At 40.6% G+C, this 14,765-nt stretch overlaps 1 protein-coding gene across 1 annotated transcript; it reads right to left on the bottom strand.

The window, feature by feature from the left end:
- Positions 1-540: 540 nt before the first annotated feature.
- Positions 541-13,183, bottom strand: them4 (thioesterase superfamily member 4). The gene is made up of 6 exons (XM_084053236.1): positions 12,885-13,183; positions 10,186-10,390; positions 6,634-6,796; positions 4,507-4,623; positions 2,584-2,708; positions 541-898 (listed from the first exon to the last, which is right to left on the bottom strand). Exons 1-6 carry the CDS (start codon positions 12,984-12,986, stop codon positions 855-857), a joined length of 756 nt encoding a protein of 251 aa, XP_083909362.1. The 5' UTR covers positions 12,987-13,183; the 3' UTR covers positions 541-854.
- Between the last annotated feature and the right edge of the window lie 1,582 nt (positions 13,184-14,765).

Below are 14,765 nucleotides of genomic sequence, written 5' to 3'. Positions count from 1 at the left end.
CCATGAAAAACAATCGTTAGGCTTACAATGAAATAGCCATAAATCATCTAAGTGAGTGTGTGTATACAACCTAAAATACTGTATGTCATTAGTGGAAATATAAAAGATAAAATCTCTGTAAATCTCCCTCTCCCAAAATGTAAAGTTTAGTGAGTGATACAAGTTGGCTGGACTGGAGTGTTTATGAGTGGGTTGGTTCTGGCCGCCTGTGTGTGTGTGTGTGTGTGTGTGTGTGTGTGTGTGTGTGTGTGTGTGTGTGTGTGTGTGTGTGTGTGTGTGTGTGTGTGTGTGTGTGTGTGTGTGTGTGTGTGTGTGTGTGTGTGTGTGCGTGTGTGTGTGCAGTGGTGGTAAGTACATTTACTTAAGTACTGCACTTAAGTACAATTTTCCATTTCCAATACTTTTACTTCTACTCCACTACATCTCAGAGGCAAATACTGTACTTTTACTCCACTACAATTATTTGAAAACTTTAGTTACTAGTTACCTTTCAGATATACATTTTGATATTATGAAACATACATTGACCACTTTAGCCCTATTTTATACCTAGGCTATTTGAAAATAGCCGATCTACAAGCTCAGAACGCGTCGCATCGTGACGCGTTCTGAGCTTGTGGATCTGCTATTTTCAAATATTTTAGTACTTTCACTTTTGGTACTTTAAGTACATTTTGATGCCACTGCTTTTGTACTTTTACTCAAGTACAGTTGAAATCTGGACTAACAGAGTATTTCTGTATTGCAGTATTGGTACTTTTACTAAAGTAAATCATTTGAGTACCTTTTCCACCACTGTGTGTGTGTGTGTGTGTGTGTGTGTGTGTGTGTGTGTCTCGCGCGTGTGTGTGTGTTCATGCTCGGAGCAGGTGTCCCACACTGATGGAGAGAAACAGTCCTGAAGCAGAGACATGGAGAGAGAGAGAAAGCAGAGAGAACAAACCGTTAGAAGACAGAGAGTTGTAAACATCTCAACAGCTCTCACACACAAAGGCAACATTTCTATAAAGCAGTGGTTCTCAAACATTTTCATGTCAAGGACCTCTAATTCCCTAAATGGAAATAATGTGTGTAATGGCGCACATTATTTCCAAATGGGGGTCCGTGGACAAATATAAATATATTTGTCCACGGACCCCCATCTGAAAATAATGTGTGCCAGGGACCCCCATAAGAGAAGATTTGTATTGTTAAAAAATGTCCTTCCAAGATTCTTTGAAAATAGCTGATCTGCGTTGTGAGCTTGTATATGTAGGGTATAGGGTTTAGGGTTAGGGGTGGTTTAACTGTTGTGTATGCTATATTATTAGCTCATTGTGCTGGGGACCCCCTGGAACCCCCCTCAAGGACCCTCGAGTTCCCCAGACCACACTTTAAGCTGAAATATCATTTTTGTTTGTGTGACCTGTTGCTTCAGTGTGTAGCTTGATTTCACCAGCATGTAGTTTGGTGTGTGTGTGTGTGTGTGTGTGTGTGTGTGTGTGTGTGTGTGTGTGTGTGTGTGTGTGTGTGTATGTGTGCGAATGCATATGCGTATGCGTGAGTGCGTCCCGCCCCGCCACGGAACCCAACCCGCCTCAACCCGCCCCGCGAACCCATATATAAATCTATGGCTCAACCAGCCCCGCGACCCGCGGTGGGGAAAAAATGATAATCATCATCATAATAGCTCAGATTTATATAGCGCTCTTTTAAGTACCCAAAGTCGCTTTAAATGTCTACAGTAGCACAACATTGTCATGGGCTAAATAAACAAGCATGTTGTTCAAAATAGGGTTTTTGCGTTTGAGAGCGGCTGACCCGCTCACCCGCAGCCCGCATAATTGCTTCTGAAATCCTGACTCGACCACCTGCTCCGCGGGTTGACCCGCGGGACCCGCGGGTTACGGGTCGGCCCGCTCATCACTGATATATATCTATTACCCCCAAAGATAAATTTCAACTGCCCCTAGCGGCCTAACGGTAAGGCCGACGGAAATGGCAGTGGATGTATTGGATGCAACTCAAAGTGAACTTTACTCAGGTATCTAGTTTGTTGCGGTCCGACCTTCCTAGCCTGTGTTATTAAAGAAAAATGGGCGACAACGGCCAAAACTCCATCGAAAATTGGCGACCGAAAACCGGCGAAAGTGGACGTTTTCAAGATGTTTGGGCCGTTATTTGGATTTTCGGGCCCAAAAGTATGGTAATTGTTCGGTGCCCTTTTGAAATTTCAGCCCCTGCACTTCCAAATCCCTCTGCACGTCCCTGCGTGTATGCGTGTGCGCGCGCGTGTGTCTATTACATGCAGGGCCGTGCAGAGGGCACTGAAGGGGCAGGAGCTCAAAGTTTAGAAAAGGGCACATCTGTGCGCGCTATGCGCGAGCGCCAATTTTTGGGGTGGTCTTTCTGTGGGGTCATTTATTAGGTAATTTAAATCATAATTATAAATAATAATGATAGTAGAATTGATATTATTTGTCAAATGTTTGTCTTGATAAGGGACACGGGTGTTGGGCAGGCCATACAAAAAAAAAAAGAAAAAAAAAGGGCACAGGTGCTCAAGCATCAAAAGCCCCCCCCCCTCTGCACATGCCTGATTACCTGTAGCTTCAGTGTGTATCTTGGTGTCATCGGTGCTGGTGACTCTACACGTCAGGTATGTCTTCCTGCCTTCCTTCCTGTCCAGGGCTGAATGGATGAGCACTGTGCTGCCCAGAGGGATAGGACTGCACGGGGACAAGACAAGACTGAATGTCACTCCATTATCACGCAGAATAATCAAAAACCATATGATGTATAATATACTATTTGATCCATAAAGTAGACCTGAATCAGGCTACTGTACTCTGTCATTTTAGATTTCTGTGGCTATTCAAAAATAGCAGATCTACAAGCTCATAGCGCGGCACCGAGTGCCGCGCTATGAGCTTGTAGATCTGCTATTTTTATAGCAGATATACAACAGATTTACATCTGTGCGCTCGCTTCCCACTGGAAACAAACTCGAAACTCATTTAACAATAGCGTCCTCGGAGCCGACAAAACCACGTAAAGTTAGTGACATTTTAACTTGTTCTTTCATCGTAGAAACAAGTGGGCTTATGAACAAAACGATCCATGTTCTTTGGGAGAAATGGTGTTAGTGTTCCGTGGAGAAATATTGTTAGTGGGAATGAAAACATAGGCGCACCACCGGAAGTGGAGGGCTGAGGACATGTCCAAAACATGGTTTCCAGCCGCATAAGTCTAGTTAATCCCCCCCCCCCCCCCCAAAAGTCAAATGCAAAAGTGAAAAACGCTGGGGGCGCCGTTTTTCCTTTTTATTTGACGATGGGTTCCCAGATTGCTTTATAATGAAAGTCAAAGGGGCTGTGATCAGGCTCAAACCATGCCCAAATATGGACAAGGTTTGTGAGTGACGTCACAGGCTGATCAGGTGACGTCTCAGATCCACATTGGAACCACACTGTTTCTACGTGGATCCCAAGATTCAGATCAGGTTTTTGTCCACAGCTTTATATTTATGTTTAGCCTTACGTAAAGGCCATTTTTTGGTGAAAATAGCTGATCTACAGCTCACAGCGTGTCACGTTGCGACCCACTGTGAGCTTGTGGATCTGCTATTTTCCCTATTTGGTGTACAACAAAGTACATAACGTGCTTAACATTCGATTACATGCTGTCAGACAGAAAACCTGCTCCGTTTTCAAACTGGTGAACAGTATTCTACTGTTCCAGTGAAATGTGTTTTTCATTAATGTTTGAATGAACATTGTTGTGATCATTTCTTCTTAGTCATTAGTTTGACCTGCGGTTGTTGAGGTTGGCAGCCTGTGTACAGTGTATAGCATACATGGGCAACTGGTGGCCCGGGGGCCACATGCTTCACTTAACCAATTAAGACCTGAGTACGATTCCTAAAATGTTCTCTAAATCCTAATAATTATAAAAAAAATAAAAAAAAATAAAGATTTTTCAAAAATAGCAGATCTACAAGGTCATAGCGCTATGAGCTTGTATATCTGCTATTTTTGAATAGCCAAAGAAACCTTAAGTGACACAGATGCGTTGCAGGTCTAAATGGGTTAATGTTGCTGGTTAATATCAGAGGTTAATATCGGAATACTGATATATTATTGATTTCAGCTGTTACAATTCCAAACATGCAAACATGACCCACTTTAATTACTTCAGTGTATTAAAACTCTATTGTCTTTTTTAAGTCCAATGTATTTGTATTTAACTTCATAACGTTAACATAAGTATAACTAAATGCATTTGAAATTCAATACAAATGCTACTTTTCAGGATTCTAATAAAAAGATAGCAAAAATGACATATAGATCGTCTATTTTTGCAACTTTTGTGCGACATAGGATGGCGATAAAATATAGAGATAAGAGGTGTCTGCCCGACAGTATATGCAATGTGGCCCTCTGGAGTGAGTGTGGAAATATAGTGGCCCTCTCCATCATCAAAGTTGCATCACCCTTGGAGTATTGGGTCATTAGTGTGACCTCTGACCTGCGATAGTTGATGTTGAGGTTGGCAGTCATCACAGGTCCTGGTCCAGCGATGTAGGAAGCGTGAGTCCCTGTCACAGAGTCGATCATGGTGGCTATCGCCCCCCCGTGGACATGTCTGGAAGTACAATCAGAGTAAATGTAGTGTTGGTCCACATGGTACACAGTAATTTTGTCTGATTCAGTTGCTTGTTGGCCTTTCTGCGTTGAATTATTGTTGTACTGTTAGGAGAGAAATGTATAAACGTTCTTTCTGGTAAATGTGCACAACACAAAGTTAGTGGGTTGTTCTCTTTTTAATTGGGTTTGTTTTCAATCACAGTGCAACTCAACTAAACTAAGCAGTGGCTATCGTGTGCAACAACAATATCGTTACTGTCCGGCAGAAAACAGCTATAACTCCATTTTGACAAGTTTGCATTTTTTTTCCATAAATCAGGGCCATAGAACACCCTTTACATCTGTGTGTTGGTAAAAAAAAATATTGAACCAATGAACAGTTTTAAAAAGCGCTTCTGGCAAAACCAGCCAACTCCATCAAACTTTCTGCTAAACCAGCTAACTCCACCGGAGTTAGCTGGTTAGCAGACTCCAGGCTCCACCCCCTTTTGACCTCCAACCTCATTGTGAGCTTGGAGGTCCATTCAGCTGTTCTTATCAATGATGAACAAAACCTCCTAACTCCATAACACTCTTTTTCATTTCACTATCAATCAATACACATACATCAGTATTCTGATTATGACTCATGTATTGTTTTTTATCAGCCTCCTCTTCTCCTCCAGTGCTTGTGGAACTTGCTTTGTGGGCATTGATTCACTTTGAAGTCCCAATAAGCTCTATGCACAGCAGCCATATTATCACTTCCTTCACAGGTGTTACCAATGATACTAATGAAGGCTCTATTCCATTTAGTGTAGCACAGTGGTTTCCACGACCCCATAACTCTGAGAGTGTACAAATGGAACCAAATGGACCCGTAAGGGTCCATTTGGTTCCATTTGTACACTCTCAGAGTTACACACCTGTAAGGGGCCATTTGGAAGCCCATGAGGGTCCCTGGACCTCAACTTTAGACCCACTGGTGTAGCAGAGTGTTTCCATTGAGCCAACATACAGGCACAACATCAGCACCCTGACTCTGTTTGACCAGAATGGAACAGAGCCTTCATTAGTATCATTGGTAACACCTGTGAATTTCTTCATAATATGGCTGGTGTGAATAGAGCCTATTGTTTTTTATTTCCTCCTCAAAGCGTTGCTCTTCAGAGCAAATATATAGAGTTGGTTCATCATGTGTATAGAGTTTTTGCAGTAAATTCATTTACACCAATATATTCATTTATTTTGATGCATACAACGTTTACTACGTTACACATTCTATACATCAAACGTTTACTGCTGGTCACGCATGACTATCTGTAATATCCCATTGTCCCAACAAATGTTTGGACGGAGGAACCAAGTAGCATAGTGATTAGCCATTTTGTAGTGGTGTCCGAATGCATAGTGATCATTATCATACCGTATATAGTGGGCAGAGGTGGAAGTACTCAAATGTTTTACTTAAGTAAAGGTATCAATACTGCAATATATAAGTACTCTGTTACAAGTAAAAGTCTGGAATTCAAAATTGACTTGAGTAAAAGTACAAAAGTATTGGTATCAAAATGTACTTAAAGTACCAAAAGTAAAAGTATTAAATGTTTGAAAATAGTAGATATACAATCTCACAAAGCGTCGCGATGCGATACGTTGTGAGCTTGTAGATCTGCTATTTTCAAATAGCCTAGGTATAAAATAGGGCTAAAGTGGTTAATGTATGTTTTATAATGTAATCATGTATATCTGCAAAGTAACTAGTAACACAAGTTTTCAAATAATTGTAGTGGAGTAAAAGCACAATATTTGCGGATAGAAATAAAAGTATAGACAATTGGAAATACTCAAGTGAAGTAAGTGCCACGCTATGAGCTTGCAGATCTGCCATTTTCGAATAGCCAAAGAAATCTACAACGACACAGATGATTTCCCGGGGTTAAATAGTATTAAACCTGGGGTTCTGGATTGACAATGCAAAGTTTAACAACAGGCATTTCCACGGACCACCCACCCTCCTCCAACTCACCCTGGGGGTCCTTCTAGCAGGTGACCGGCCTGGAACACGCACACACACCTGTGCTCCTCCTCGTTGATGAACAGCACGTACTCGAACGCCGCTCCTGGAGCTCTGATGTTGCGGGTGAACAGACGCGCCTTGGACTGGATGATCTTACTGAGGTACACCCCGCCTGCACGCGCGCACACACACACACACACACACACACGTTTGTATTACTATACTTATGAGGACGAGAACATTTTAACACATGGGGTGCCAAAACCGTATATAAACGGCTTTGCAAAAGGTGCAAAAAGTTTCGCGGAGTGCCGTAACCGTATTAAAACGGTTTTGGTGTCTTTTAGTTTTTTTCCGTTTTTTTCCACACAGGAGGGGCTAGAGCAGCTCTGGGAGTACCCATTGTGATCCTGAGAAGGATAGGCCAAATGGATCACCGGAAACAAAAACATGGCTCCCCATCCGCTTCCTGTCTATTTCCTTCTTTAAAACGCCTATATCTCCGAATCTGTTTCCGGTGGGGAAAACCGGTCATGCGCGATCCCTCTCCGTTGTAACTCGCGAGTGAAATGTTATCGTTCCAGGATATAGCCAGGGTCATGGCGCTACATGAATGGATGCTTTTTTTTACGTGGATTTGCTGGTCGTGGAGTCTAGAGCTTTAAACAGCAAAGCGCAGTCAATGGGGAGAATGCTGGCACCCACGGTAAGTTGTTATGAAAACATTCAGGTACCCAATGTGTTAAGAAGCCAATTTTATGATTGATTAATGATTTTTGTGGGGCATTTTTAACCGCAAGTCTAAAGCCGAAAAATAGCCGGTCTACAAGCTCACAACGTGTCGCAGCGTGAGCTTGTAGACCGGCTATTTTCCGGTGTTTGACATAGCCGCACAACTAAGTATAAAATAGGAGAAAACGTCTAACCCCAACTCCCTAAAACTAACCTCTAAATATCTAATCCTAAACCTAACCCCAACCTTTTTCTAATTGTAAACGTGTCTCTAAAAAAAAGATTTCAACAATAAAACAACCATTTTTATCTCACGGGGACCAGGTAAAATGGTCCTCACAACATCTATTCCTCAAATTCTACTATACTTCTGGGGACGTTTGGTCCTCACAAGTATAGTAATACTCACGCACGCACGCACGCACGCACGCACGCACGCACGCACGCACGCACGCACGCACGCACACACACACACACACACACACACACACACACACACACACACACACACACACACACACACACACACACACACACACACACACACACACACACACACACACACACACACACACACACACACACAAGCGCGCGCGCGATTCTTAATTTTTTTTTCTAAATCCTAACAGTTTTGTGAAAAAAATAAAAAAATAACAATAAAGATTAAAAAAAAATAGCAGATCTACAAGCTCATAGCGTGGCACTCGGTGCCGCGCTATGAGCTTGTAGATCTGCTATTTTTGAATAGCCCAAAGAAATCTAAAGTGACACAGATGCGTTCCAGGTATTAATGGGTTAAATAAATTCAAAGATTGTTAGGGCTTGTTTTCATAGAACTGGCTGCTTATTTCTCTCACAACATCTGGCAACGTCACACGTTTTGCCGTTTCCTCCGTTTACAAGGAGACGGGACGCGGAGCGTTGTCAAAGATTTCCACTCTGGGAGGTGGTTACACTTTGTTGCGGATTCAAGCCCCGAAAAACGCCGTTCCCGTCTAAACGGACGGCACATCTGATACTTTATTTTGGCGCTTTCTCTAGAGACATCGTGTAAAAGGGGCCTCAGACGGCATTTGAAGAATTGGTAGACTGATATATTGTTTATTTACTCATTATATTCACTGTTGATAGACTGTATATATTATCTTTACATTCACTGTTGATAGACTGTATATATTATCTTTACATTCACTGTTGATAGACTGTATATGTTATCTTTACATTCTATGTTGATAGACTGTATCAGTATCTACATAGTTACAGTTGTAGGCAGGTTGACACTGACACAGTCTCATGTCCACTGTTGATAGTCAGGTACATATACATTCATTCATATTTACAGTTGTCTGGTGATAGATTGTGCATTATACTGATATTTACTGATAGAATACACATTATGGTGACAAATGCAGATGACTACGGTCAGGAAGGAAGTCTATTTATTTCATTTGCGTTCTATTTTTATATTATATCTTATTATCTATACTCTTAATATCTATCTATCTATCTATCTATCTATCTACCTATCTATCTATCCATCGTCCAGGCCACGTTCACTGATTGCTAGCAAAGCGACGGCAGAAACCTGAAGAGATTATTAACTTTTGGGCTGAAAATGTCAAAGGTCTGGGTCACAATAGATGCGTGTATCTATGTGTTTATCGTCAGTCCGTTAGTGAGTGTACTTATTCTCGTTTTCTCACCTTTTTGTCGTTTTATCTCACCCCTGACAAATATCCCATATTATAACAAAACACTGAAACACTAAAACTGAAACTAAATATCATAATAATCTACTACAGGGGTCTTCAACCTTTTCAGGCCAAGGACCCCCTAGCTGAGAGAGAGATGAAGCAGGGACCCCCTTGTATACAATTGTGTTGCAGATTAAACCTTTTCGTAGATTTCATCAGTGTTGTGTGAACTAATGTTATTTTTTTTATTTCACTTATACCCTCAATACTAAAAGGTAGTAGAGGTGTGCATTGGCACTGCCCTCACGATTCAATTCGATTATATATATATATATATATATATATATATTACAAAAAAAAAAAAAAACGTTTTCAAAATCGACTATTCGACGATTCATTGAATATTGACATTTGTGAATCGATTCATAATCGTCCATGTCCGCATTGCGATTAATTGATTATTCGATTATTTTTGACACCACTAGTACCGTCGTAACACACGGCAAGCGGCTCACGCGGGCGGTACCGCTCGGATCAGCGGTGATCGCGCCGCGTTCATTGTTGTTTTGTCCTCCTGCGCGGTGCGGTGAAAAGCTCACCACAATCCGGCTCTTGCCGCCCGCGAGCGTGCTCGTTTGTGCACACGCTCGCGGGCGTGAATTTTCACGGGACTGCGCCCGCCCGCCCGCCTGCCTGCCTCACCGTCCCTCAACTTCTCCGCGCGTCCCAAATAAATAAACGCCCGCCTCTCATTGACAATTAATTGCATAGGCGCGTCGGCCGCTTCCCGTGTGAAATTACCTTTAGTCATCTTGATCGTTGGCTCTGTACTTGATCTTCTCTTTTTTCCTTCTACACCAAACCTCTTTGCCGAAATTAGCCGATCTACAAGCACACAACGCCTCGCTTGTAGATCTGCTATTTTCGGGTAACGTTCCCCTCAGACTAGGGATTTTAGGATTGAAGTAGTTCATGTAAAAAAAAAAACGATCACACAAAGATTTGACGGCCCCCCTGTAGCAACTCTGAGGACCCCCTAGGGGTCCCGGACCCCCTGTTAAAGACCCCTTTGACCACCTAATAGCAAAGCCACTTTAATATCTGAAATTTAAACACATGTTTGGTGTTGTAATACCTGTGACGTACTTGAGAGTGCGGTTGTAGCTGGGCAGCCTCCTCCACACTCCCTTCTTCTTCTTCTCCTCCTCCTCTCCCTCGGGGGTCTCCTCCTCCTCACACTGGCTGTTGTAGTGTTCGTACAGCCGGGTCATCTCGGACCCCCACGACGAGTTGGGCACGCTGAAGTCCCTCGGCTGAGACGAGAAGGGCCACGGCAAAGACTAGAGAGACAAACGGGCAGTGATTGGCTCTATGCACAGCAGCCATATTATCACTTCCTTCACAGGTGTTACCAATGATACTATTGAAGGCTCTGTTCCATTTAATGTAGCACAGTGGTTTCCACGACCCCCATAACTCTGAGAGTGTACAAATGGAACCAAATGGACCCGTATTTGTACACTCTCAGAGTTACACACCCGCAATGGGCCCCCATGAGGGTCCCTGGACCCACATTTTAGACCCACTGGTGTAGCAGAGTGTTTCCAGTGAGCCAAACATGCAACAACATCAGCACCCTGACTCTGTTTGACCAGAATGGAACAGAGCCTTATTAGTATCATTGGTAACTCCTGTGAATGTCTTCATAATATGGCTGCTGTGGATAGAGCCTATTGTCAACCCTTTATCATTTTCACAGAGAACTTTGATACACATGTTGTATGGGGGGGGTCCCAGTTCAAATATGATTATTTTGGGGGGGTCACGGCCTGAAAGGTCGAGAAGCACTGCGGTGGTGGGAAAAGTACTGTTTTTGTTTTAAGTAAAAGTATCAATACTGCAATGTAGAAGTACTCTGTTAGTAAAAGCAAAAAGTCCCGAATTAAAAATGTACTTGCGTAAAAGTACAAAAGTAATGGTATCAAAATGTACTTAAAGTACCAAAAGTAAAAGTACTAAAACGTTTGAGAATAGCAGATTTACAAGCTCAACAACACGTTGCGGTGCGACGCGTTGTGAGCTTGTAGATCGGCTATTTTCAAATAGCCTTGGTATAAAATAGGGCTAAAGTGGTTAATGTAAGTTTCATAATGTCATAATTTATATCTGAAAAGTGACTAGTAACTAATGTTTTCAAATAATTGCAGTGGAGTAACAGTATAATATTTGCCTCTGAGATGTAGTGGAGTAAAAGTAAAAGTACTGAAAAAGGGAAATACTCCAGTAAAGTTAAATTCCTCAAAAGTGTACTTAAGTACAGAACTTCAGTAAATGTACTTAGTAACTTTAAACCACTGCGTACACTGTAAACAAGTGACATTTATTTTTGTAAAAACAAATGTTGAATGTTAGCAGTTAACAGTAAACAACATCACTGTCTGTCCAGGATATTGTTTTTTTTTATCAAATCAGGAGAGAGAACAGGGTGCAGGATAAGCAAGTGAAAAAGTGATTGAACAATAACAACAACAACAACAACAACAACAACAGCAGACACAATTGGACCTGGAATAATTAAATCTGATAAATGATCTTTGTGTGGTTCTCTCTCTTGATTAGATCAAATTGGAGTCCGAACCTGTATTGTGTAGTAATGTGGAGTCTGAACTCTGATAGTGTAATGCACTCTTTTATATATTTGAGTTACAGACTTGTAAGGGTTCATTTGGTTTCTAACTATTAAACTTTTCCCTGGGGACCCTCTCAAGGACCCCTGGGGGCCCCAGACCGTATATTGATAACCAATTAAATACTGTAAATCACACTGTATTGTGTTTTATTGTAATGTTTACACTCTTACATTCTGACCAGATTACCAACTGCCTCCCTCTCAGCTGTCCTACTGTCTTGAATTTGGTTTTAACTTATGAAACATTTGGGGATTTTATTGAAAATCTTTTGAAATAATAATAATTAAAAACAAAATGTAGTTAACAAAAAAATAAAAGGCGCGACGCATAAAAATGTGACCGCGACCCACATACGGGTCCCGATCCACTGTTTGGGAAACAGTCTCCTCCTACACTACACTGTCAGCTACTGGCCTTTAAAAGATTGAATTAAATTGAACAATGAATGAATCAATGAACTGAACAAACAATTCTATGTAAACATATTGAAACAAAGGACTGTGTAACCACCGCATAATAACAGCATCACATTCACAGCCTGGGAGAAATGACTAGAGTGATGATGAACACAATGCAGCCCCCCCCCACCCCCCGCACCCCACCCCACACACACACACACACACACACACACACACACACCGTTCTAAAGGTAAATGGACAGATTTAATTTTAGTACAGTAATTTTCAGTACTTTTACTTCTACTCCACTACATTTCATAGGCAAATATTTATTTAGGTTTAGATCATTATTATAGATTATAGACATACATTGCCCACTTCAGCCCCATATATACATTTCGGCCATTTGAAAGTAGCCGATCTGCTCACTTGTAGATCAGCTATTTTCAAAACATTTTTATACATTTGGATTTTTTTCAAATGGGACATTCTACATTTTTCCCACCCCTGCATTATAGGCTACTAAACCACTTGTCCTATGTGATTGTGATGTCAGATAATCATCATGAATGAATGAATGGATGTATTAATTAATTAATCAATCAATCAATCAATCAATCAATCAATCAATCAATCAATATTGACCATTAAATCTGACAGTGGACAAATTGACCCAATCTGTCCACTGTCAGAGTTAAATGAGCACATCATTAAAATAATATTAATAATCATAATAATAACTCACCACCACAGTCCGTGTGATCATGGTGTTAAATGACACATGGCTTCTTCTCAGATGATGGAACAGGGTCCACTTTGCTATTCTAAACACACATTTCGCCATCATCACAACAATGCTTGATGTTCCTTATTATTTTTCCCCCTTTGATCGTGTTAATGGTTGATGTGACACCTCGATCCTGTACTTTAACCACCTGAATGGAACATGTTTAGTGCATTAATATGTAGGTATCTTGTGTGAATGTGTTATTATTGCTGTTGAAGCTGCTTCTCTCTCTGCTGCCTTGAATGACTTTCATCATCCATGCGTACACACATCCACTTCCTGCATGGACATAGGGTATTGTTTTGCCATAAGCAGGTAACACAAGACCAAGTAAAATGTCTATTATTTTTTATTTTATTGTTCCTATAGGCTCTATTCACAGCAGCCATATTATGAACTGGTGTAGCAGAGTGTTTCCAGTGGGCCAACATGCACAATATCAGCACCCTGACTTAGTTTGACCAGAATGGAACAGAGCCTTTATTAGTATCATTGGTAACACCTGTGAATGTCTTCATAATATGGCTGCTGTGAATAGAGCCTATTATGAATTACAAAATATGTATCTAAAATATTTATGTATCAAATGAACCAATGATTTTTTTTAAAACACACCCGTCAGGCAATAGTTAATCTAGAATGCTCTAATCTTCCTTTAAGCCAAAGATATCTTATTGAAGTTATGTTGGATAGCTCATATCTCAGGGCAAAAAAGTACCCTTTGCTCTGCTGCATACATAACAGCTGCGTCATTTTGATCACGTGACACGCAGTTTGCGTTCTGGTTGGTGGAACTGGAGAGAGCCACTTTCCGCTTCCTTGGTTACCATGCCAACGGTCCCGGCTAGAGATAAAAGGATAACAGCAAACTTCATTGAAACGTTGAAACAACTGCAGTTGCAGTTACCAAGTACATTTACTCAAGAAGACAAGTACTGTACTTAAGTGCAATTTTGAGGTATCTTTACTTTACTGGAGTATTTCCAATGTTCAATACCTTTACAATCTACTCCACTACATCTCAGAGGCAAATATTATACTTTTACTCCACTACAATTATTTTAAAACTTTAGTTACTCGTTACTTTGTAGATTTTGATTATTATTACAAAACATATATTAACCACTTAAACCCTGGCCATTTGAAAATAGCAGATCTACAAGCTCACATCCGCACACATCATTTTTGTTTTATCTAGACTCTATGACATGTGAATCACATGTCAAGACAAATGACTAAATAAGACCAATAAAAACCTAGTTGTGTTAGCATTATGAGATTGTGACATTTTACTGTCACCTACTGGTCATAAAGTGTAAGTTAGCTACAGTTCAATTGGTTTAATGACCTTATAATAATAATAATAATTGTAATAACAATAACAGTAATAATAATAAGGGTAATAATAATAATAATAATAATAATAATAATAATAATAATAATACGGGTAGTAATAATAATAATAATAATAATAACAATAAGGGTAATAATAATAATAATAATCATTATTATTATTATTTATTATTACTACTCACAGCTGCTGCTGCTGCTGCTGCTGTTATTATTATCATCAAGTGCTTGTGTGACTTAAACCTACTAAAAGTAATACATTGATTGACCTTTATTTATTCAGGGAAGACCATTGAGAGCAAGCTCTCTCTTTCAAGGACGCTCTGAGTACAACATGATCAAAACATATAGAAAAAGCAGTACAGTTTTAAATAAAGTCAAGTGCAATATACAGTAATGAACAAAAATAATAATAATGCAGACACATAAGGGCCACACAAAGCAGGTGCCAGTCCCTATGTAATGCATCCTCAAGTAGTACCCTAGGGG

The sequence above is a fragment of the Gymnoscopelus microlampas genome (assembly GCF_963454915.1).
Source record: "Gymnoscopelus microlampas genome assembly, chromosome: 3".
NCBI lineage: Eukaryota > Metazoa > Chordata > Actinopteri > Myctophiformes > Myctophidae > Gymnoscopelus > Gymnoscopelus microlampas.
This window is presented reverse-complemented; position numbering and strand designations above follow the sequence as displayed.